Source organism: Labeo rohita, chromosome 10 (assembly GCF_022985175.1).
Source record: "Labeo rohita strain BAU-BD-2019 chromosome 10, IGBB_LRoh.1.0, whole genome shotgun sequence".
Taxonomy (NCBI): domain Eukaryota; kingdom Metazoa; phylum Chordata; class Actinopteri; order Cypriniformes; family Cyprinidae; genus Labeo; species Labeo rohita.
The window spans coordinates 13793718-13816103 of NC_066878.1; the positions used below are offsets into that span (position 1 = coordinate 13793718).

General features: G+C 37.5%; 1 protein-coding gene across 1 annotated transcript in view; it reads left to right on the top strand.

Annotated features, from left to right (window-relative positions):
• The window catches only part of pcdh1a (protocadherin 1a), a 98668-nt gene that overhangs the window by 45585 nt on the left and 30697 nt on the right, over nt 1-22386 (top strand). The window contains exon 4 of the mRNA XM_051121521.1: nt 15463-15682. Within this exon, the coding sequence (XP_050977478.1) occupies nt 15463-15682 (220 nt within the window). The remainder of the gene's footprint in view (nt 1-15462; nt 15683-22386) is intronic.

Sequence of the window (22386 nt, forward strand, 5' to 3'; positions counted from 1 at the left end):
TGTCTATGCCAGTTACGGTTGGACTGTGAGAGTCTGGATGTTTTAGAAGAGTTGAAAGCGCTCTGTGTATTTGACACGATCACTGCACTGATAAGGTCCCTGGAGCTTTATGGCTACGGAAGTGCCGTGTTACATATAGACTGAGGCCAGACTCTGCTCCCTGTCTGCCTCTCAGTTTGTGGTCAGAAATGTTCTGAAATGAGCTGCTTTAACATGGGACTAATGGGTATCTCTGTCTGTATCTCTCACTATCTGTTTCTCTTAATGTCCTGCAGTAGTGTAATGGAGGTCAATGTGTGCTGCAGAACATCACCTCTGGCTCCCGATTAGTCCACTGACCTACAAAACCCCCTATAAAGCCTAGTAAAGCCAGGGTCTCAAATCCCAGCCTGCTGATTGGCTGCAAACGTTTCCAATAAAACTAATGCAGATTTAAATTTGCAGCTTGGAGAAACCTCCTTTCCCTCCCATCTGCTATTCTAATCCCCAACTAGCTGACTCACTTCTTGATTTCCATGAGAAACGACGGGCTATCTTTGAAACAAATCCAAGAGAGAGAGAGAGCGAGAGCGAGAGAAAGCGTTTTGGCGTTGAGTCGCACTGCATAAGAAAATACTGGTTCCAGGAAGGCTGGTACATTTCAATCCCTGTGTTATCCAGGGGTTTGGAAACAGGTGTCAGGACCCTCAAACTTATTCATATTAATCAGCAAACTAAGTGTTGAAATGTTGTGAAATCTGCTAACTTGCACGTAGGCCAACACCTGCCTACTTTTCTCACACTTTTTAAGCTGATTATGGAAGAGAATCTGTGGAGTTTATTTATTTAGAATTAAATTCCGTGTCAAATCATTGCAGAAATTATAGCATTTTAATATTAGCCAAAATATTTAATTAACAAATATACAAGGATCAGGGGATATAAAAGAAATAAGCCACTTTTTACCACTGGTAATGGGTGTTTGTAGGTGTAAGTGCATGACAACCAGACATCTTCCTGGGCCTTGATGGTAATTTATTAATAATAATGCAGTTATATTGAAATTCTGTCCAGGTGATGATAAGCTGATGGCTCATAATGAAACGGCTGATATTAAAATTCTATAAATGCGAATACACAATATCCAATATCATCTGTAATACTGGCTCATAAACTGATGCTGATATGGTACTGATGTATTGTGCATCCCCATTTTTACAAAGAAGAATTCATTAAAAATAATCCTTTCACTGGTTAATGTAGTTTGTTAGCCTAGCTGTTAACTTTATTAGGGCTGGACGATATAACCCAAAATCAAAATCTTGATTAATTGAACGTTTTACCTCAATTACGATTAATGAACGTTTATTTTATTCAACCAAGGCTCATGAAAATATATGTCTTTCAAAGTGAAATGTCCACCGAGTTTTTATTATGTTGGTACAGCTGCGTTTTTATTACGCTGCCTGAGATACGTATTGCGGCTGTTCAGAATTTAAATATCCAGGGAGTGTTGCTAAAGGTTTATGCTCTATTGCATTAGAAATATTCCCTATACCAAACCCAACCCTAAACCTACCCAATAATATTAACAAATACAGAAGTGATTTAAAGACACATTGTTGATGCAGCTGTGCTATTTTAACTTCTTCATGTGGATTTGAGCTGTTTTGTCGATCCATAGTTTCAGAGGAGCTCTTCATCACTCAAGTGCAACGCCGTATCGTATCAGTTTTCAAATCGCATAGGATGTTAAAATTTTATTTAAAAATTGCGAAATACGAACAGTCTGACCTGCCCACAAACACATCCGCTATTTACTGTGTTTACATCGTCGAAAAATCGCTGTGTCCTGCACTATCAAAGCGAGTTTTTGTTTTCATTGCCGAACAATGACGTTGTGAAGAATCGTTCAAAATGGTTCAAATTCATGGCGCAACAGTCATACATGTCCGTATAGCGCCGACTACACACATGGTAGTATGTTTTTAATGGGAAAGTATTAATAGGACTAAAAAAACTAAATAAACAACTAAAGAAAATTATGATGGTTATAGGTTCGGAATTTAATTTTTAAATACTTTTTGATTAATCGTCCGGCCCTATTTTTTCATCAAAGCTCAGTAAATATCGGTCACACACACAAAGATTTACTTAAAATTTCACAAGCTAAAAACTCCCACAGATCATGTTTTCATGCAGTTTTACATTTATTTTGATGTAACAAATTGGTTATATTTACGTGTGTGAGTTGTTTACTTACTTTTTTTAAATTAGTCTTCTCATTAACGCTATTATATTGTTTATTCAGACTGATTCACGAATGTGAAACACCCACGAACATAAGAGCTGGGATTTATCACATGAACCAGTCACAGCCTGTCATATCCAGTCATATCCATCCAGACATTGCCTACGCTTATGTCACTTACCCCCCACAAAATTCACCACACACTTTAGGCAGTCTGTTAAAACTCAATGGGTTCATGGGAGGCGAGAGAGATGCGGTCTCCCTCTGAAGCTTTACCTGCTGGTGTCGCTGTTGGACATTTCTTTAGAAAAACAAGTTATTTATAATACCTTTTTACCATGCCAAAATCAGCTCTGCAAAAACCATCCTGTTCTGTTCGAGGTTGCTTTAAATGTTAATGAGCTCTGCTCGCCCCGCCCCTCTCTTCTCTTTGTGGAGTGACGAACCTGTTTACTTTAGCTGCGTTTTGCCGTTAAACTTGCTAACTAGCACATTATTAGGAAAGCCGATCGCAAAGATTCATAAGAAAAACCCTTATACTCACTTCTGATGTAGGTGAAGCTGGATCACAAATGATTTGTGTGAACATAGACGGATGTATGTAGATCGGGAGGCACATTCCCTTCACAAGCAAATGTAATTGACTGTATCTTCAGCTGCTTAGATGTCGTAAATGACGACCACTATGTTCATTATTACATCCAGCAACACAACACCTCAATCGCTCAATCAGAGATATTATTGTCTAACTTACATCCCTGCTCCGGCATCAGATCAATGGAGGTCGGACTGTTACAGGTCTGAGGTAAGACGCTCATGTCAATCAACTATTGTTGGAGCGACAGATTAATTAAAAACCACTGCATGGATTTTTATTATTACAGGGTAACACATTAATGTTCAAACAACATGTAAAAGTGAACTTTGCATCCGATGACCCCTTTAAAGTTATATTGCATAATTCTCCAGTTGCATATTCTGTTCATGCCTGCTCTTGTATAAGTTAACTGCTGCCACAAACTGACTCCATTCATTGCAGGGTACAGTGTAGAACTTAGGTTCGCTTGTTTTAGTCTGAATTCAGATAATGCCCAGAAACACAGAGAGTGAGAGAGTGAGAAGGGCGAGCGAGCGAATGCCTTGACTTTCAAGCCATTATCACACCACACTAAGCACAGACAAACACTTTGCCTTGCACGCACACGCATGAATGCGTAATCACAAACTCCTCAACTCTACATGCGTCCTCACTTAATTGGAAATGTCGGATCAATGCTTTCTGATTACCAGGCTTCACAAGATAGTTTGTTTCTGGCTTACGGCAGTGGTTTTTATCCGGCACTGTCTTTTTTTTTTCTTCCTTTCTTTAAAGACTAACCTCTCTCACTCTCTCTCTCTCTATCTCTCACACTCTCCCTCCCTCATCTCACTTGCAAGGCCCAGCTGTAGCCAGAGCTATACTCACCCATCTGTAATCAGCTTTTAATTCATTAAGAGGACAGAGCTTTGAATTCATCAGCTCTACGGCGTGTTGTTTCACCCACTGGCTAAAGTGGGCGGAGGATGAGATGTGAGCAGAATCATCTACTCCATCATTTGCTTGGGGTCTTTAAAAGGCTTTGAATTCTTTTGATATTTGCAAACAGAACTCCAGACAAGACGTCCTTCTGATTTCAGAAGCGAAGGGAGAACGCACACAAGTGAGCTGGCCTCACTGCAGATAAAAAAAAAAATTCTAAGAGTCATTTTTACGTCTGGTTGAACACACTTAGGCAGCTGCCAAACCACGGGTTCGCTCAAATGGATCAATAAAAGAATTTTGTCCTAGTTCCATGGCCATGGCAGAGCGCTCTGAGCAGTAGATGAAAGAGCTCTCCGGCTTCTAATTAAACATTATTTTTTAATATAGCCTCTCTTATTTTATATGTTGAGGAAATTCAGACTGGTTAGTCATCTCTTTTCAGTAAGAAGGTAGGAGAAGTATACAGATAAAAAGACTGTCTAGCTACAGTAGTGGTGCGATTATGTGCTATACAAATGTAGGGAAAAAACATGTAATTGTATGTATTTATTTAGCATTTTTTAATCCAAAATTAGTTACAAATAAAAAGACAGCAGACTAAGAATGAACAATACTTCTACAGCATTTATTAGTCTTTAATGTAATTTCAACTTCTACTATGCATTATTAAAATTAAAAGTTGTGCTTGTGAATATTAGTTAATGCTCCATGAATTAACACGAACTAACAATGAATGATTGTTGTTCATTAGTTCCTTTTATTGTCATGAACAGTTAAACTTCCCACTGCTCTTCATAAAAATCCTCCAGGTCCCACAAATTATGTGGTTTTTCAGTATTTTTGTGTATTTGAACTTTTTCCAACAAAGACTGTATGATTTTGAGATCCATCCTTTCACACTGAGGACAACTAAGGGGCTCATATGCAACTATTGCAGAAGGTTCAAACACTCAAACACAAAGGAAACATGATGCATTAAGAGTCTGAGGGTGAAAACTTTTGAACAGAATGAAGATGTGTACATTTTTCTTATTTTGTTTAAATATATTTTTTTCATTTAGTACTGCCCTTCAGAGGCTACGGAAGATACTTACATCTTTTCCAGAAGACAAAATAAGTTAAATTTACTGATCTTAAAATTCAAAAAGTTCACCCCCCAGCTCCTAATGCATTGCGTTTCCTTCTGGAGCATCAGTGAGTGTTTGAACCTTCTGTAATAGTTGCATATGAGTCCATCAGCTGTCCACATTGTGAAAAGAAATCATACAGTTGAAAAATGTTGAAAAATGTTGAAAAAAACAAAGAATTTGTGGGACCTGGAGTAGAACAGCAGGCACTTTAACTGTTCAGGACAAACAAGGGACTCATGAACAACTATCACTAAATAAAAAAAAACAATAAAAAATTGGATCATTCAGGTAACAACAGTATTAAGAGTCAAGTGTATGTAAACTTTTGAACAGGGTCATTTTTTAAAATTTAACTATTATTTTCTCTTGCAGATTATATGTAAGTGCCTTTTATGTGAAATATCTTATTTGGGTCAGTACTAAATACAAAATAACATGCATTTTGTATGATCCCTCTTATTTTGGTAAAATAATTAACATTTTGCAGATTCTACAAGGCGTATGTAAACTTTTGACCTAAACTGTAATGCAGTGTAATAAACTGATAATTAAGACACACATTCCTTAGAAGCCCAAGATATAATTTTTGAAACATTATAACTTCTTAAAAATTACATAAGGTGTTTCATTCCAATAAGTGTTGATCTTGAAATATTACCTACAATACAAAAGCTATTTTTATGTTATAAAAATACAAGATTTCACTGCCCTAAAGGGCAACATTTTAGGTTTTATCTTGTATATCTTCACGTATCACATACACCTTCACTTGCTAAAAAAAAAGTACTCGGATGACAGAAGGCACGTAGCAGATTGTGTACAACAGGTTTTGATTGTGTTGATTATTTAGTCGATAATTTGAGTTAAAAGTCTTTGTTTACATAAGCATAGCAACACCATTAGAAAAACTGTGCTGGCTTTTCATTGGTTCTCATGTATATCGTCAATGCGGCAGATTTAAATGCGTGAATCGTACAGGATTTGAGAACTAGGGCAGTCTCCCACACCACCTTTACAGTGCTTCTACAAAACCACTGTAATACAGTAACTGTCTTTAGTAGTATAATTTTTAACTGTGAACTATCTTCCAAGCTATTCCATCATAGCCTATTAATAGTGATGCAAAAAACAATTCCGGGGGGAGCTCCTAAAGTCTGGTGCACGCTTGAGAGCTTTGTCATCTCTCCCCACAATCCCATTATATATCAGGTCCTTAAAGCAATTTGAGGCTGAGCTCCATGCATGCCTTCCAGCCAGGAGCTTTAGGGACTGAGATATTAACTCTGAAATGGAGGTTTAAGAAGGAAAAAGGTGTCCACTTGGGAGTGGATACTGAGGATTAATTTCTCAAGTGCTTTTCTCTCTCCTTTTTGCGCCTCTCTCCTTTCCCTTCCACCTCCACGTCGCGGCTTAATATTCCGACTGCCTCTCCCACTGTCACTCAATATTTTCAAAACAAGGACTTTCAGAACACAGCATAAATAAAATGCAATTTAGGACAGCGAGCCCAAGTGTTTGCCCACCTCTGAAAGCAAACACTTGCAGTGGGGCCGACCAAAGTGCATCCCTCAGGATAAAGGACTTATAGCGGAAAAACGGCTGCTTGATCCCCCCAGATTAAATGGTAATATTCCGAAGACTTGACACTCGCGCACCACCGACACGGCTCCACCTTCTAATGTTGTAAAAGAGGCTTGTGTTATTATTTTATGTTGTACTGTGACTGATGCTGTTCTCTCTCGCAGGAAGTCAAATTTTTCACGTTGGAAATCGCAGGTATATACCTCTCACACGTTATGAAATGGGTTTTTCTCCCCAGCCTTAAAAGAATCGGCAGATGTCTCGGGTGCCCTCTGATATGAAAAATTCAATTTAAAAGGATGAGAGAGAGAATGGCGCCCGGGCCTATTTTCATTCTCTCACACGAAGAGATATGAGAATGATGTTCTATTGTGAGGGGGGAAATGATGCCAATCGAACTGCAGAGAAATTCCTTCATAATTCAATTCAATTTCCTCCAAATCCCAATGGCGGCCTACAGTTCCAGAAAGGTGGGGTGGAGGAGAGATGGAGAGATCGTGAGTGAGGCAGAGAGGGAGTGACAGATGCCAGGTGAGAAAAGGGAGGAGAGAAAGGTAAAATATAGAGGGTGTGAAGAAACTGGGAGGAGAGAAAGGTTAAAATTTAGATGGTGTGAAAGAAGTAAAGGTGAGATGGAGAGGTGTTATAAGGAGTGTAGATTAGAGTGTTTGTTTCGCATCTTGTCCCGCTGATGGACAGGAAACCGAAGAGTTTGAAAGGTTACGGGTTCACGGCAAGGTCAACAATGACAGCCATTGCGATATAGCAAGAAAAGGCCAAAGCTGGATTGCGGATTCGGTTACTGTGTGTTTTCCTAGTCAGGACAGAGAATCTTCAAGTTTAGACGGCTGTCTCGTCTGATGTGGCAGACAGCAGAAATCTTGTTTTCGCCTTGCGCTCAACATAATCTTCTATTCAATTGTCTTCATATAGTCTGGACCAGACAAAGACTCTCAGTCAACCCAGGAACCTTTAATACAAAAAGGGTTAGTTTTCCCCAAAATTAAAATGTTTTAAACCCATAAGACCTTAGGTCATCTTCAGAACACAAATGTAGATTTTTTTTTATTAAATCCAAAAACTCTTTCTGACTCTACATAGACAGCAACGCAACTGCCAAGTTCAAGGCCCGGAAAGATAGTAAGGACATCATTAAAATATTCCATGTGACATCAGTGGTTCAACTTTAATTTTTTATTTTTGTCAGCAGCACCACACACATGCATCATTGTACTCTTGTGAACGCGTGGCGAAAACTGACAAGAAAGATGAAATTATTGAATAATGTTGTTATTTTTGTTTCCTTTGTGGACATTACGGTTGAACCACTGATGTCGCACAAACCATTTTAACATTGTTCTTACTACCTTTATGGGTTTTAAAGTGGTAGTTGCATTGCTGTCTATGCAGGGTCAGAAAGCTCTCGGATTTCATCAAAAATATCTTAATTTGTGTTCAGAAGATGAACGAAGGTCTTACGGGTTTGGGACAACAAGGGTGAGTAATTAATGACAGAATTTTCATTTTGGGGTGAACTATCCCTTTAAGAATAAATAAATGAAGAACAGTAATGTCATAAAATGTATAGAAAGTCTCTATTTAATGTTCATTTAAATAGTTAAGAAAAATTTCATTCTGTGGGAAGTTTTAATGCTGATTGTTTCAATGCTTTTTAGCTGTCAGTTTTTTTCTTTTTTGTTGTTTTTCATTTTTGGTTGAACTATCCCTTTAAGAAAAAAAAAATAAGAACATTAACGTCATAAAATTTATAGAAGGTCTCTATTTAATGTTCATTCAAATAGTTAGGAAACATCTAATTCTGTGTGGAGTGTAGTGCTGATTGTTTGAAAGTTTTTTTAGCTGTCAGTTTTTTTTTCCTTTTGACATAAATACTCTTTAAAAATAAATTTCTTACATATATATATATATATATATATTCATTGACAATATTTTGTTATATCCTGTCTTCATTAGTGTCAACTTAAAAAAAAAAAAAATAACAAACATTTCTGTCCGTAATTTCATTGACGAGATTAACACTCAGTGAGAAAGCATTATGCCTGCTTTTAGTGCTGCTTAATTGCCCACGCTGTCTTTTCTTAGTAGCCAATTCACTAAAGAATTATGTAAATTATATAACAGTGTGATTCCCTTTAAAATGTGAAAGTGTGTTCGTCTACACCATGCATTTGAATGTATGCCCAATTATCGTGCTCTTCTCCATAATTTGATCATCATTTGATTAAAAACTGCTGCCATGATCAGTAGAAAATCTGCACAAGCATCTCTTTGTCATAAAATTGTGATTCCAACCTGCTTTTTTGTGAGCGTTAATAGAGCAGTGTTCATTGCAGCAGGCAAATACCACTGAGTCATTTTGTGAATAAAGCTTCATTTACATAGAAATCACAATAAGTTAATTCAGGTGCTATTTCAGCACATTTACGGAGAACGTTTGTTTAGAATATCTACTTTTGTGTTGTGCAGATGATGACAGAGTTTTGATTGAATTCTAAACTCGCTTTAACCTGGTTTGTGAGTGGTTAAGACCCCAAATTGTATGTTGAAATAAAAATTCTGCTGTGGGCAGAAGTAGTGTGAATTGACTCCATAGTGGTCCCTGGTTTAAAACTTTGGCCCTAGGCCAAAAAAGTGAAGTATGGCTGTTTTTATTTGACTTTTAGCATTTTTTAATTTTCTCAAAGCATTAAAGCCAACTTTTTGTGAAGATATTTCATTCACATGTCTGGAAAGGTCTGTTGTGCTGTCTGCGGTGATATATTATGTGTTAGATATTGAAGGTTGTTTTCTCAGCTGCTGTCCCATGGTTAATTTAGAGATCTTTCCTGCCCTTGTGCACCCACACTGAGTAGGAGATGTAGTGTGAACCTCTGCGCTCTCGCTTGGTTAAAGTCGGTGGGTGAACTCTTGCCGCCATGCGTTAGTTAAAGGGGATCTGAGTGAGCGTTCAGGCTGCAGGGCTGCGGGCGTGTGCGAGGATCAATGAGCCGCTGCTTCAGAAGGCATGTAGAGCAGAGGAAAAATGAGCTGCGCAAACAAACATGACAATGAAGGAGTGCACCTCGGAAGAGATGCAGCCAGCATAAAATCACAGAGAGCTGAGAAAAGGGGGTGGTGGTGGTGGTGGGGTGTAGGCACATACGGATCTGTTCTTATTTTCTATCCGACTCTCACCTCCTCAGCTTTTTCCTCTCCCATCTTCCAGAGTTGTGTTTCCTCTCTTTTTTTTTTTGTAGGTGCAATAGCTTAGAGGCAAGAAGTGTGACACTGGGGTCTTCAAAGAGTCCAGACTTATCAAAGAGACACAGGGAGGGAGAAATGAGGAGTCGGGAGGGTGCATTCTGGGAAAGAAACAGAATGGAGGGGGTGTTCACGAAAATAAGGGAAAGAGTGAAGACGTGAAACAAGGAGAAGAAGAAGAGCTGGTGATTGAAATGAAAGAGGGCAGGAGAAAGCCATTGTCAGACCTGTTTAGCATTCACCAGTGGCTAATTGCACCAGCAAAGCTCGGTAGATACAAACCCCTCTGTGTCTGAGAGACATGAGAGCTTCTCCCTCAATAGATCTCCCTCCCTGCATTGAAAGCAGCACTCCTAGAGCAGAATGTTTAAAACTGGTACAGGGTTTGAGGCTGCGGCAGCGCTGACACAGTAAAAGCCTGCATTGGCCGTACGCAGAGTACAGGGGATCGAGCTGCCACTTCTAATGACAAATCTCATAGTTCACGCCATTTGGTATGACAGCATGCAGGAGTAATGGGCTGAATGAATCACTGGTAGGAAAAGCTCAGCCTCGCCGCCCTGCCTGCAGCTTAAACCACCCCGTGTATCAGCTATCCATTTGTGGAGTATCTCACCTCAAACCACACCTCGTGTGTGATGAATAGACAGATATCAGGCAGCACTCCATTATCCTCAGAGGCACAACACCCCAACGCCATTTTCTCCCTCTGCCTCTGTTTGTGTCTTTGGGGTTTTATTTCTGTCAAGTGAAATGCTCTTGCATATTCGGCATTGCGTGTTTGCATTATTCCGTTCTGGTTTACCCGAATTCCTTCAGGGCCGTTTTGTCTGTCTACTTTGTCCAATCATCTTTGTGGTGCATAACTGAACCTTTCTTTGGCTTCAAGTCTAGTGCACCAGCCAGTCCCAGTAACCCTAATACAGTTCTCCATTTCTGTCCTGGAGACAGCAGATTAGCACTCACCCACTCCAGTCCAAGTCTCTCTTCAATCTAAGTCTCAGTCTCCAGTCCAAGACCCTCTCCAATCCAAAGCTCCCTGCCTAGTTCTCTCCAAACTAAGACTTTCTGCCTTGTCCAAATCTCTTTCCCTTTCCAATCCAGGACTCCCTGCCTAGTTCTAGGCTGTCTCTCCAAAGCAAAACTCTCTGCCTGCTCCAATTCTCTCTCTCTCAAATCCAAGACACTCTCCAGTCCAACACTCTCTGACCTGTCCAAGATTCTCTGCCCAGTACAAGACGCTCTCCAATCCAAGACTTTATCCTCTAGAATTTTAAGATTCTCTCTCTGCAACTGCAGTTACCCAATTTACAGCCATCAAAATCCACACAGGTCGATTCTAATCAGGGATCTCTTTATTCCAGGCATCAGTGGAGAACTCAAGCCAGCTAGAATGGAGACTGTCCCTCTTACATTCAAAGCCAAGGCCCTGTCTCTTTATCTTGGTCCTGCCTGACTGCTACACCCCCCCCCGCCTTCCCCGTCCCAGCTCTGCAGCGCTCCCCCTGGAGGGAGAGAGAGAGACTGGACCGTGCACTGAGACTCTACCCCATCTGCAGAACTGCAGAGCTGCAGCTTCCAGCGCTGAGGGGGGATAAAAGTGCTGACTCTCGAGCAATGCCTGCAGGAGCAGTTTAAGCAAGAATCCATATTTAAATAACTAAATGCCTCTCTTAGGTTTAAATAGCAACGTGTCTGAAGTACAATTCTAGTCGGTGAGAATGCCATTATTCCAGGATGGTACCTGGGATGGCGACGATATTCGCAATTAAAATATCATAACGGTAATAATACGCTTTCCTTAATAAAACCGCACTTGAGGATTTCTCTTTTCAAAGTCCCTTACTGTAGATCAAACGCTGCAATTTGCATACTACACGTGGCCTTGTAATCACTACATCCCTTTACAGTGATCAAGCGGTGCCATTTGCGTTTTCTACAAAGAACGATAAGCACATTTTACAAAAGATAAAACAATGACTAAAATGTGCGCCACCCGAAGAATGGTGTGCATGCGGTCCCTCGCACATCAAAGACTACAAATTAATAAGAAAATTAAAAAAGGAAGTATATTAAAAAGTTACTGCCCCAAGACAGAACACCCCATCGTTCGCCCCAGTATCTCCTTCTCTCTTCCACACAAATTGTATGAAAGCTCTGACAAGCAACGGAGAGACTCATGCTGTGAGTCCATGTCTGAGTTTGCTAAGGAAGTCGATGTAATTACTGTGCAGTGAGAATGTTCGTCTACGCACTTCAGTGCCTCACTAACCGTAAATACCAGGGCACAAGGGAGCACACGAAGAACAGGCCTACAACTCATGAACGTGACAAAGTAAAGAGTGAGCACAAAGTACTAATGATTAGTGGAAGTGTCTGTACGGCGTATGAACAATGAGGGGATGTAAGTAAGTAAATAGATTTGGGGTGGGCAGAATGACCAAGATCTTATATCATGGTGCAAGTAATTTAATATCATGGTAACAGTATATATCACAATATAGTTAATGTTGGTGGAAATCGAACACCTAAATGTATATACCCAGTATATATAGGATATATTAGGCCATTAATACATGGTTATTTAATATATAAAACTCATGGGGTTTTTAATTCTATAGTACTACAAGTTCCAAGATTCATGTCTGTAACCAGGGTTTGAAAAAGAGACACTTTAAAAAAGACAGACACATCTGTTAATAATTTACTATGGATTAGGGGTGCATAATTTTATCAGTTGTTTATTATTCATACAATAACTGTTATAGGTTTCATTAATAACCATTGCAATGTAGATGATAACTGTCTACACTTATAAATGTGTTAGCATGATTTGATGAAAATTTAACTAATATACTTAATGAAATAGCATAGACTTTTTAATGGCTAGTGTTTGCATATTTCCTTTCATTCTGTAACCTACTTGTTCTACAGATCTGGGGAGATGGGGTGATTCGAGCTTGTGGGGAAGTTGAGCCACCCCTAGTTTCTAGACAACCTTAAACAAAATTGGTTATATGACCACATACAGTTAAGGTCAAAAGTTTCCTTGCAGAATCTGCAACATGTTAATTATTTTACCAAAATAAGAGGGATTATACAAAATGCATGTTTTTTTTTTTTTTTTTAGTGCTGACCTGAATAAGACATTTCACATAAAAGATGTTTACGTATAGTCCACAAGAGAAAATAATAGTTGAATTTATAAAAATTAACCTTTTCAAATGTTTTCATACACTTGATTCTTAACACTGTGTTGTTACATGCATTAAGAGCCAAGGGTGTAAACTTTTGAACAAAATCTTATTTTTCTTATTTTGCCTAAATATCTTTCTTTCTTTTTCTTTTTTTCATTTAGTACTGCACTTCAGAAGCTACACAAGATACTTACATGTTTCCCAAAAGACAAAATAAGTTAAATATACCCTGATATTCAAATTCAAAAAGTTTTCACCCTCTGGTTTTTAATGCATCGTGTTTACTTCTGACGCATCAGCAAGCATTTAAAAGTTAAAAGTTAAAATGGTAGTAGTGGGGTAATTTGAGCTGAAAACCCTGGGGTAAGATGAGCCATTGGCCCTTCTTGTGATTATAGTATTATTTTACTCATGATATTTCATTAATTTTAAACCAAAAATTTAGATTTTGTCTTTGTTTTGGACTTGATTTTGTTCTGAAAATTTTAAATAGGTCTTGATTAAGATAATTGGACATTGAAGTTTTTATAAAATTGTATTTCCCTACAACATTTGTACGTGGGATGTTGAGTACTATTAGCCCAGTTCTGTAAGGTCAGTTGCAGCCAGTTTTTTATTATTTTTATTTTATATTTTTTTTAAGTCTTTCATTTAAACTTTGTTTTGTTCTGAGGTACCTTATTAATTTTAAAAATGCTTTCAAAGTCAACCCAGTGTCTTGAGCCGCAGGCAGAAAAAACTCCCTGGATGAATGATCAGTCCATTACAATGCTCTCACATAGATTTTAAGACGTCATTTTTATTGAATTTCTCTTGTTTTGATACAGCATGAGGTGAAAATGTACAGTTTTACTAGTTTTAAATAGTGGAACAGTTTAACATGTAATTTTTTTTTTTTTTTTTGGAAATTCATATTGTGAAATCTGTTTATTTAGATCCAGAGTGATTATTCCCAAGCACCACATTCTGAAATGTATGTACATGTTTGAGTTGGACCCATTACTGCCAAGTGCTCACTTTAAACACTTGAACTAAAAACTGGCTCAACTTACCCCGCTCTCCCCTACTAGTGTTTTTGATAGTGTTGATGCCATTTCTGACAGTTCTGTTTTTTACGTTTGCTTTACTAAATGTGGTATCCTGCCAGCAATAACCTGTGGGCTTTTTTGATTACTTACAGTTTAAATGCGGGCAATGCCGTGTTGCCAGATATTTCTACGAAAACAAATAAAAAAATTAATTAAAATCTTTTGCAAATAGCGCTAGAAAGCACTAACCCTAAACTGCAACTTCCTGCTTTATTAACTTTCTAAAGTGTCAACATAAGTGGAAAAGACAAGTCCAGAGGTGCTTATAACAGCTGGATCTGGCAACAGAGGACTTAGGCTGTGCCTGCACCCTCACTCTTCATTCGGCCAGTGTCTTGCATCGATCAATTTCACACCGCGGATGCTACTAAACATTCTTGCAGACTGTCTAAACTTAATTACACATGCAGACGCTCATATAAGGACTCAGATTAGTCATTCACAGAACATATTTTATGTCTGAACAAGAAAAATTTAGGTACGGACGTACGCAGCACAGTGCAGCACGGTGAAAAAAATCACTCTCTTTATAATTAACAAAGCTGTCCATACTAAGAGTGCACATCTGTGACACCGTTTGGAGAAAATGCTGTCATTTTCTACCTGATGTTGGACTGGTGGAAATGGTGCTATAAATGGTGCTATAGCACAACTCTAGCATGTATGTAAATGTGCAATATGTTGCATGAATAGCTACGTAAATATGCAGATTAACAGTATTAGTATGTGCATTGAATTTCTGAACAGTTTAGACATTCAATTTCAGCAGAAGTCAAGAAAATAATTGATGAATGAGCTTATAAATAAACATGCTGAATTAGAGGAGGGAAACGTAAGCCTTACGACTTTGGGATGGCGAAGTACGTAGCGTTAATGGCCTCTCTATATGTTTTAAATGGCCGTGTTAATGGGCTTTTTATATGAACTGAAATTGCTCTCTTAATGGCCCTAATTCCTACTCTAAAATGGTTCTGTTTGCCAGTCTATGTGTGTGTTTGTACGTGTGTGTGCAGCCTGGCACTATCGATCCCTCCCTGCAGTTGGTGAGCTGTGAGCTCACAAGGAATTGGGAATGGAAGCTTTTTTTGCAGGATTCTGTGATTTCCACTGTTTTATGAGCTCTGCGCCTCTGTATTTCAGCTTGAGTGTTTGCCCTCATTGGCCTCGTGAAAAACAACGCAGTCACCTAAGCAGTGATATCAAAAGAAGAGTTATATTGCTTTCCCCCCTTTGCCGAGAGATACTCTAATAAGTGATTCCCTCTTTACCATTTCCCCTCAATTTGAACAAAATGTTTCCTCATTAGCCGTCCCTCTGGAAATTACATATTGAAAATACCCGTCTGCTGAAGTGTGATATTACAAATTTAGTGGTCAATTAGCCTAGTTTTGGGGCCTAAAGTTATAATTAGATTGTTGTTTGACTGAAGGCCCCTCTTTTCTCTCGATTTCAGCTCCCGCATCGCAGAGTGACGTTCTCCACGGCCAATCCCGTGCAGGATCAGCAGGACTCCTCGCAGCAGAGTTACTATGACAGTGGTCTGGAGGAGTCCGAGACTCCCAGCAGCAAGAGCTCTTCGGGACCACGTATCGGCCCACTCGCCCTACCCGAGGACCACTACGAGCGGACCACCCCTGATGGCAGCATCGGAGAGATGGAACACCCAGAAACTGGTAGGCAGGGTGAAAAATTGCCCAAATACGTTTTTTTTTTCTTTTTTTCATCAACACTGCTTTGTTTTGGCCAAAGCTAGATCTATGAGTTTGGGGTCAGAAGCAGACTCAGCAGGGTCTGTGTCTTGCCCATCAGCAAGCCCTCAATCACAACAGCAAATCATTCTTAATGACCCTCTCACACAAGTGTGCTAATTAAAAACTCAGACTAATGGAGCTTTTGGTCTCGGAATAAATCTGCACTTTGACGTCCGCCCAGACAACAGTGTGCAGATCGTAAACAGCTTCTTTTGCTGAAGCCAAACTGCTCTTGCAGCAGCTGCTGGGGTCATAAAACAATAAGACAGAAAACGAATCCAAAAACGAAAACGCGAGGACTAAGCAGGATAGTCTAACGTCAATGTCGTTTAGCCATTACTAAACTCCGCCGGATACAAACTAGACATTCTTCCTGTAATTCATTTATATTGTCGCTCTCATAACCAGAAGCATCCTCACAGCAGCTGCCATTTTAAATGTCGCTCTCCCAAATTCATCTCTGTTCAATTTAAGCTCCATTACTAAGGCAACACTTCCATAATATCACTTTTTCACATATATCTTCTTCAGATTTGTCTTCTATTAGTGCTTAATTACCATGTTTATATCCCTCTGGATGTCTTGGTGAGCTCGTGTTAACGTTTTGGGTGTGAAATATACCTTAGTTTTAACATGCTCGGTGAAACACAACGTCTTGTTGATTTCACACTGGGAACCTGCGCCGCGTGCGGGGTGTGTCTGCCAGCCCCACAGACATGCATCAGATTCTAGGGGAACCGTTTAGGAAGTGAAATGTCAGCACTGCGTGTGACTGGCTCTGTGTTCGGCAGAGAAAATCCTACGGTAAATGAACACATAACCTTCTGTTTGTACATTGCCTTGTGGGTCTCACCTTAGTCTGATGTGTTATGCATGATTTTGCATGATGGGCTTTGGCCAATATCTTTAGGAAGCCATGAATAGAGGGACTTTTAAATAATTAACTCTTTTATCTTTGACATGAAATACAACAAAAAATTAAATATCTCCACAGATTGTTTTATAGGACTGTCAACTTCTAGAAAGAACAAAATATATTGTAAAACGTAGTGCTATAAATCTTCAGAAGCCCTACAAATTGCCTGCACAAACAGAAATTTAAGTCAGATTTCCTGGCTTTTCCAGGATTTCCTGACAGTCAATAGATAAACGTGTTTTGTAGAACCCATATAATGTAACTATACAATAACAACAACAACAACAACATTATTTATTATTCATCCAATATTTTATTCATCCAGGTAATTTTTTATACTGATCTGTATATAGCATTATTTTTACAAAAAAAAATTATTTTAATAAATGATAACAATTATTTTGAATATATTGACATAATAACAATAATGCTGAAAAATAACTAACATTTTAACATTTAATAATAATAATAATAATAATAATAATTGTTATGCATTTATTATTACTCCCAAAATATTTTATTTAATTATTATTATTATTATTATTATTATTATTATTATTACTACTACAATATTATTATTTTTATTGTTATTATTATAATTATTATTGAAATTAATTAATGAATTGTAAACAAGGCAATAAAATATATTATCATGACAATACTACTTACTGTAAAACAACAATTATTATTATTATTATTATTATTATTATTATTATTATTATTATTATTATTATTATTATTACTAATATATTTTATTCAATTATAAAAATTAAACAAGATACAAAAAGGTACATAAATATATAATATATTATGAGATTATTAGAAAAATATATAATATATACAAAATAACAAAAATAGATTTATTATTATTAATATTATCACCATCATTATTATTATTACTTCAATTAATTAATAAGTTATAAACAAGGCAATAAAATATATTATCATGACAATACTACTTACTGTAATTATTAATAATAATAATTATTAATAATAAATTATTTTATTTAATTATATTATAAAAATTAAACAAGATGGTAAAGAAATATATAATAAATATATTAAGAGATTTTTAGAAAAATAAATATGTAATATGTAAAACTAACAAAAATAGGTATTTATTATTAGTAGTAGTAGTAGTAATAGTAGTAGTAGTAGTATTTACAAATATATTACATGATAATACTACTTATATAATAATAATAATAATAATAATAATAATGTATATAAGAACAACACTAATGATAATGCTAATAATAAGAAGAATAATAGTAGTAATAATTAAAAATAATAATAGTTATTTCTTATTATTGCTAAAATATTTAATTTCAATTATATTATAAAATTTAAATAAGACAATAAAGAAATATATTAATATACTTTTTACTGTAAAATAACAAAAATGGGAATGTATTATTATTATAACATAAAATGTTAAATATTAAAATAAATTGATAAATTATAAAAATTAAACAAGGCAAAAAATATATATATTAATAATAATAATAATTTTATTTAACTGTAAAATTACAACACAAATTTTCATGGCTGACTTAATTTCTTCACTTTCAAAAAAAAAAGAAAGATAGAAAAAGAGAGCCACAGGGAGACCATAAAGCTTCTTTTTTGTTGACAACAATTTTCATAAACAACTCTCATTACAAACTTCCAAAGAAGGTTGTCGCTTGTCGCATTTTAAAATGCAGATTATAAGTCAACCAAACTCTCAGCACTTGCAAAGACGGAGTCCTGTAGAGAACCATTTACTGCTACCGAAGCTGCTCCAAGACACTGAAAACACAGACTGCTCGCTTGTAACATGATCTGCTTGCATGTAAATAAAACCAGTGCCATGCTTGAAGCACTCATGATACCCACAGAAATTACCGTTTTTTGATTCCAAATGGTGATTTTTATTGAAAAGTGACAAGATTGTACCCCTGATCACAGAATAATGCCTTTAATTTTTACTTTTTTTATTCCGACTTTTTGTAAGTTGCAAAATGTTTATGTTTCAGTGAACGTCTCCTTTAAAGACTAGCGTGGCACAAGCTGACTTTTTGTTTATTGGGGGGTGTCGTGAGAGTGAGAAGACTGAGGATTGTTGGCATCTTTGATTTGATCCAATTTGATCTGAAAGAGAGTGAGTCTGACAGCCCTGCTAGCACCGCCGGGTGGGCACGTACACTGATCAGGCAGGGAGGGGAACTGTTAACCAGAGGTAGACCTAATTAAAATATGATTCTCACCTCAGGGAGATTATAAAGAAATCCCTCATTGAGAAATGGAGAAGAAAATGATTTTAAAAAGGCAGTTGTTCCCACTCGCCCACCCCCTCTAGCCATCTACCGTACGCCGCTGCTTCCTGCCCCCTATTTATTTTTGCGGTGGGATTTGAGTGACAGAGTGACAAGCAGGGGCCGGTGGAGGGTTTTGTTCGCTGCCGTTGCAATGATTGACAGTTGGGGGGAGGGGTGTCACTCCGTTTAAGCTGGATGAAAAGCAATATGTGAACTTCACACACACATTCCTATGCGTCTGTGGCCCACAGCAGAAATGACACGGCGGATCCCCGAAGCAGTTTGGCCTTTGGTTATGAAAAGTCTCCTTTTTTCTGTTGCCGACGTTGGCCCCTTCGTGCACGAAGCGATTGTGTTTTATGATTTGCTCTGACCTTTGTTGCCAGTCCTCTTGATTCCCAGTGCTGGAACACGACGCATTGTTCTTTTGCCTATTTTCGATATACAGTGAACACCTGCAGCCTGTGACTGATTCGGTGACCGACTGCAACTCTAAACCAATCATTTCTCCAGCCCGGGACAACGTGTCGAATATCGTCCATCTCTCAGACTGAGCAAATGGCAGATGTAATATTTCACATGCCCTTCACGGGATATTTGACACAACAACCATTGTTAGCTGCTATCAATACAGAGCGCAATATACATGATACCTCTAATCCATCCATAAGACCGCAAACTGACGTACTGAGAGCTCCGCTAATGTTTCAGCCTGTCACTACACCGCTCGTTTGTCAATCGACTGATGATTGATTGCTGTCATCTTGACAGGGTTATGCAGCACGTAGCAGAGACTAGTGATTTATTTCATGCATATACAGTGCATCGCGTTCACCACAACAGCCACAAACTCTCGATCACACAGTTTGACAATGGTCAACAAATATGTTATTTTCTTCCAAGAGTAGAGTGGCCAGTATATGTAGCAGTGTACGGTATGTCCAAAAAAAAAATGTATTTAAATATGCGTTATTCAGTGACAGTGTTATTTTAGTATCATTGATATACTATTATGGATTTTGTCAGTATATTTTGGATTTGTTTTTTGTTTTTATGTTCTCTGATAAATGTTTAAATGAGAAATGTTATCTTGGCTACTAGCTTAAAACACTTTTAAAATATATTATTTTAGTTAATGTTTATTTTATTTCAAGTGTGATAACGTGTAACTATTTAAGCAGTAACATTAATTTAATGCAATATCAAAAAAAAATATTGCTTGAAGGCATTTAAGCACATACTGTATGTAAAAAGACATTACATATTATTTAGCAAACCTGCAAACACTTAAATCAATGATTAAATAAAGCATTTTTGGCAAATCATATGCTGCATGTGTTCACCTAGTTTCATGAAGTTTTGAGTTTTCATTTAGAGTTTATAGGCTTTTGGGTATATTTGACAACACCCCTTTTAAAAATGACCCTGTTATAGTTAACCACAGTGTAAAATGTGACATTTTTTGATCATTTTTGATCTATAGAGTCCAGAGAATTGTACTGCAGTTGTTTTATTGAGGTTTGAGTGACAAACGTAGGACTAGTTCGCAAAAGTAGTTTTTTACATCATTGAGAGTATTTAATGAAGTATTTTATTGACAGCAGTGGTTCTTGATGCAAAGTTGCTCAGAATGAGGAGATCTATCATATATATCACAGATCTGAATATTGTGTGGATGTGTGAGACACTAGTTGATTATAGAGGCTTAAAACTTGTTGATTCGAAATGTCCGTTGAGTAATTGTAGTGCTTCGTGACGTTTTAAAATAACGTACCATCTGCACTGCACATAATCCCACCGATAGTATGAACAAAAGGGAATGTGACATGCAATTGCAATTATGGTGTTTTAGCTTGTTTTTCGATCTCTAATCTTTTAGCTTTTTCATTGTGAGTCATGTTTTACATGGGATTCACACCCAAGGATTCCGCATCCTAACTCCAATTCTGTGTCAGCTGAGTTACAGAGCAAGCTTGTTAGCGAAAGCGAAAACACATGGACCTTTAATCGTAACTGTGTACAAAAACAATTACAAGTGCTCGCTATTTTACCACCTCTAGTGTTTGTTTCTGTTGGAAACTGCAGTGATATGAACTTATTGGTGCGTATTTTGCATCTTGCGAAAAAGTTTCCACAGGTATGTTTTTGTCATGAGACACAAAGACACAAGATAATAGGTGTGTAGTTATAGCCAATTTTATGATTTTTTCCCCGTTATAGCGCTATCAAGTGGCCAAACTCCACTTCTTTTACTGCGACCTGAGATTCAGCTCTTACATATGTGTTCCAAGTTTGCCAAAATGATCTCTCATCTTTCAGCTCTTTCATCATGAGTCATGTTTTTCACAAGATTCGTACCTAAGGATTCTGTGTCAGCTGAGTTACCGTGCAAGCCTGTAACGATCTGAAAGCAAAACATATAAGCTGTAATCGTAACTGTGTACGAAAACAATTACAAGTGCCTACTTTTTAGTGTTTATTTCTGTTGGAAACTGCAGTGATATGTACTTACTGTGTACGAAAACGATTACAATTGCTCGCTTTAGCATCTCTACTGTTTATTTCTACTGGAAACTGAAGTGATATGTACTTATTGGTACGTATTTCAGTCAATCGGACTAACGGATCTGTAGTTATAGCCAATTTGATGTTTTTTCCCCCGTTATAGCGCCATCAAGTGGCCAAACTCCATGGTTCTTTTACTGTGACCATACATAGTTCGGCAAAATTATCTCTTTCCGTTCCTTCTGTTATAGGTGTTTTGGTAAAAGGGACTCCACACCTTATGAACGTTGTGGCATTCTGTTGCGACGGTGAGTCGAAAGTTCCACTTTTTTATAATTACTGATATTCACTCTCATCACTCTCAATCTTTCTGCACTAGTTTGGTTTCAAGCAGGCGAAAAACCTAAGACTAGTTCGCAAAAGTAGGTTTTTCAAAAAAACAAATCCAAAAACACCTGAAATTTCACCAGGTGAAAAAACCTGGGGCAATTTTTTTTGTCCATTGTGAGCCAAGGATTCCAACAATATGAGCAATTTTGTACTGTAATGCCCCCTACAGGCAGATTGGGGTGAGCCTTGGTGACGTTGTAGATGGTGCGAGTACTACCATCCTTCCAAGTTTTAAGTCTCCACAACTAGCTGGAGAATGCTGATCCTAAAAGCACCTAAACCCCTAACAACAACGAAAACAGAAACCAAAATGATAGGTATAATTTATGCTGTTTGCATTTTGTTTTGTGATTTCCACTTTTCTAGCAATGCCCAATTTTGGTCTCCACAACTTTATGAAAGTTTGTGGCAGGGATGTATCTAATACATCTCCAGCAGCTCTAGTTTCTTCAGGATGGTTTTGTTTACTTAGTGTGTGTTGTAATGGACCAACGGTTCTGGAAATTTGTTATTTT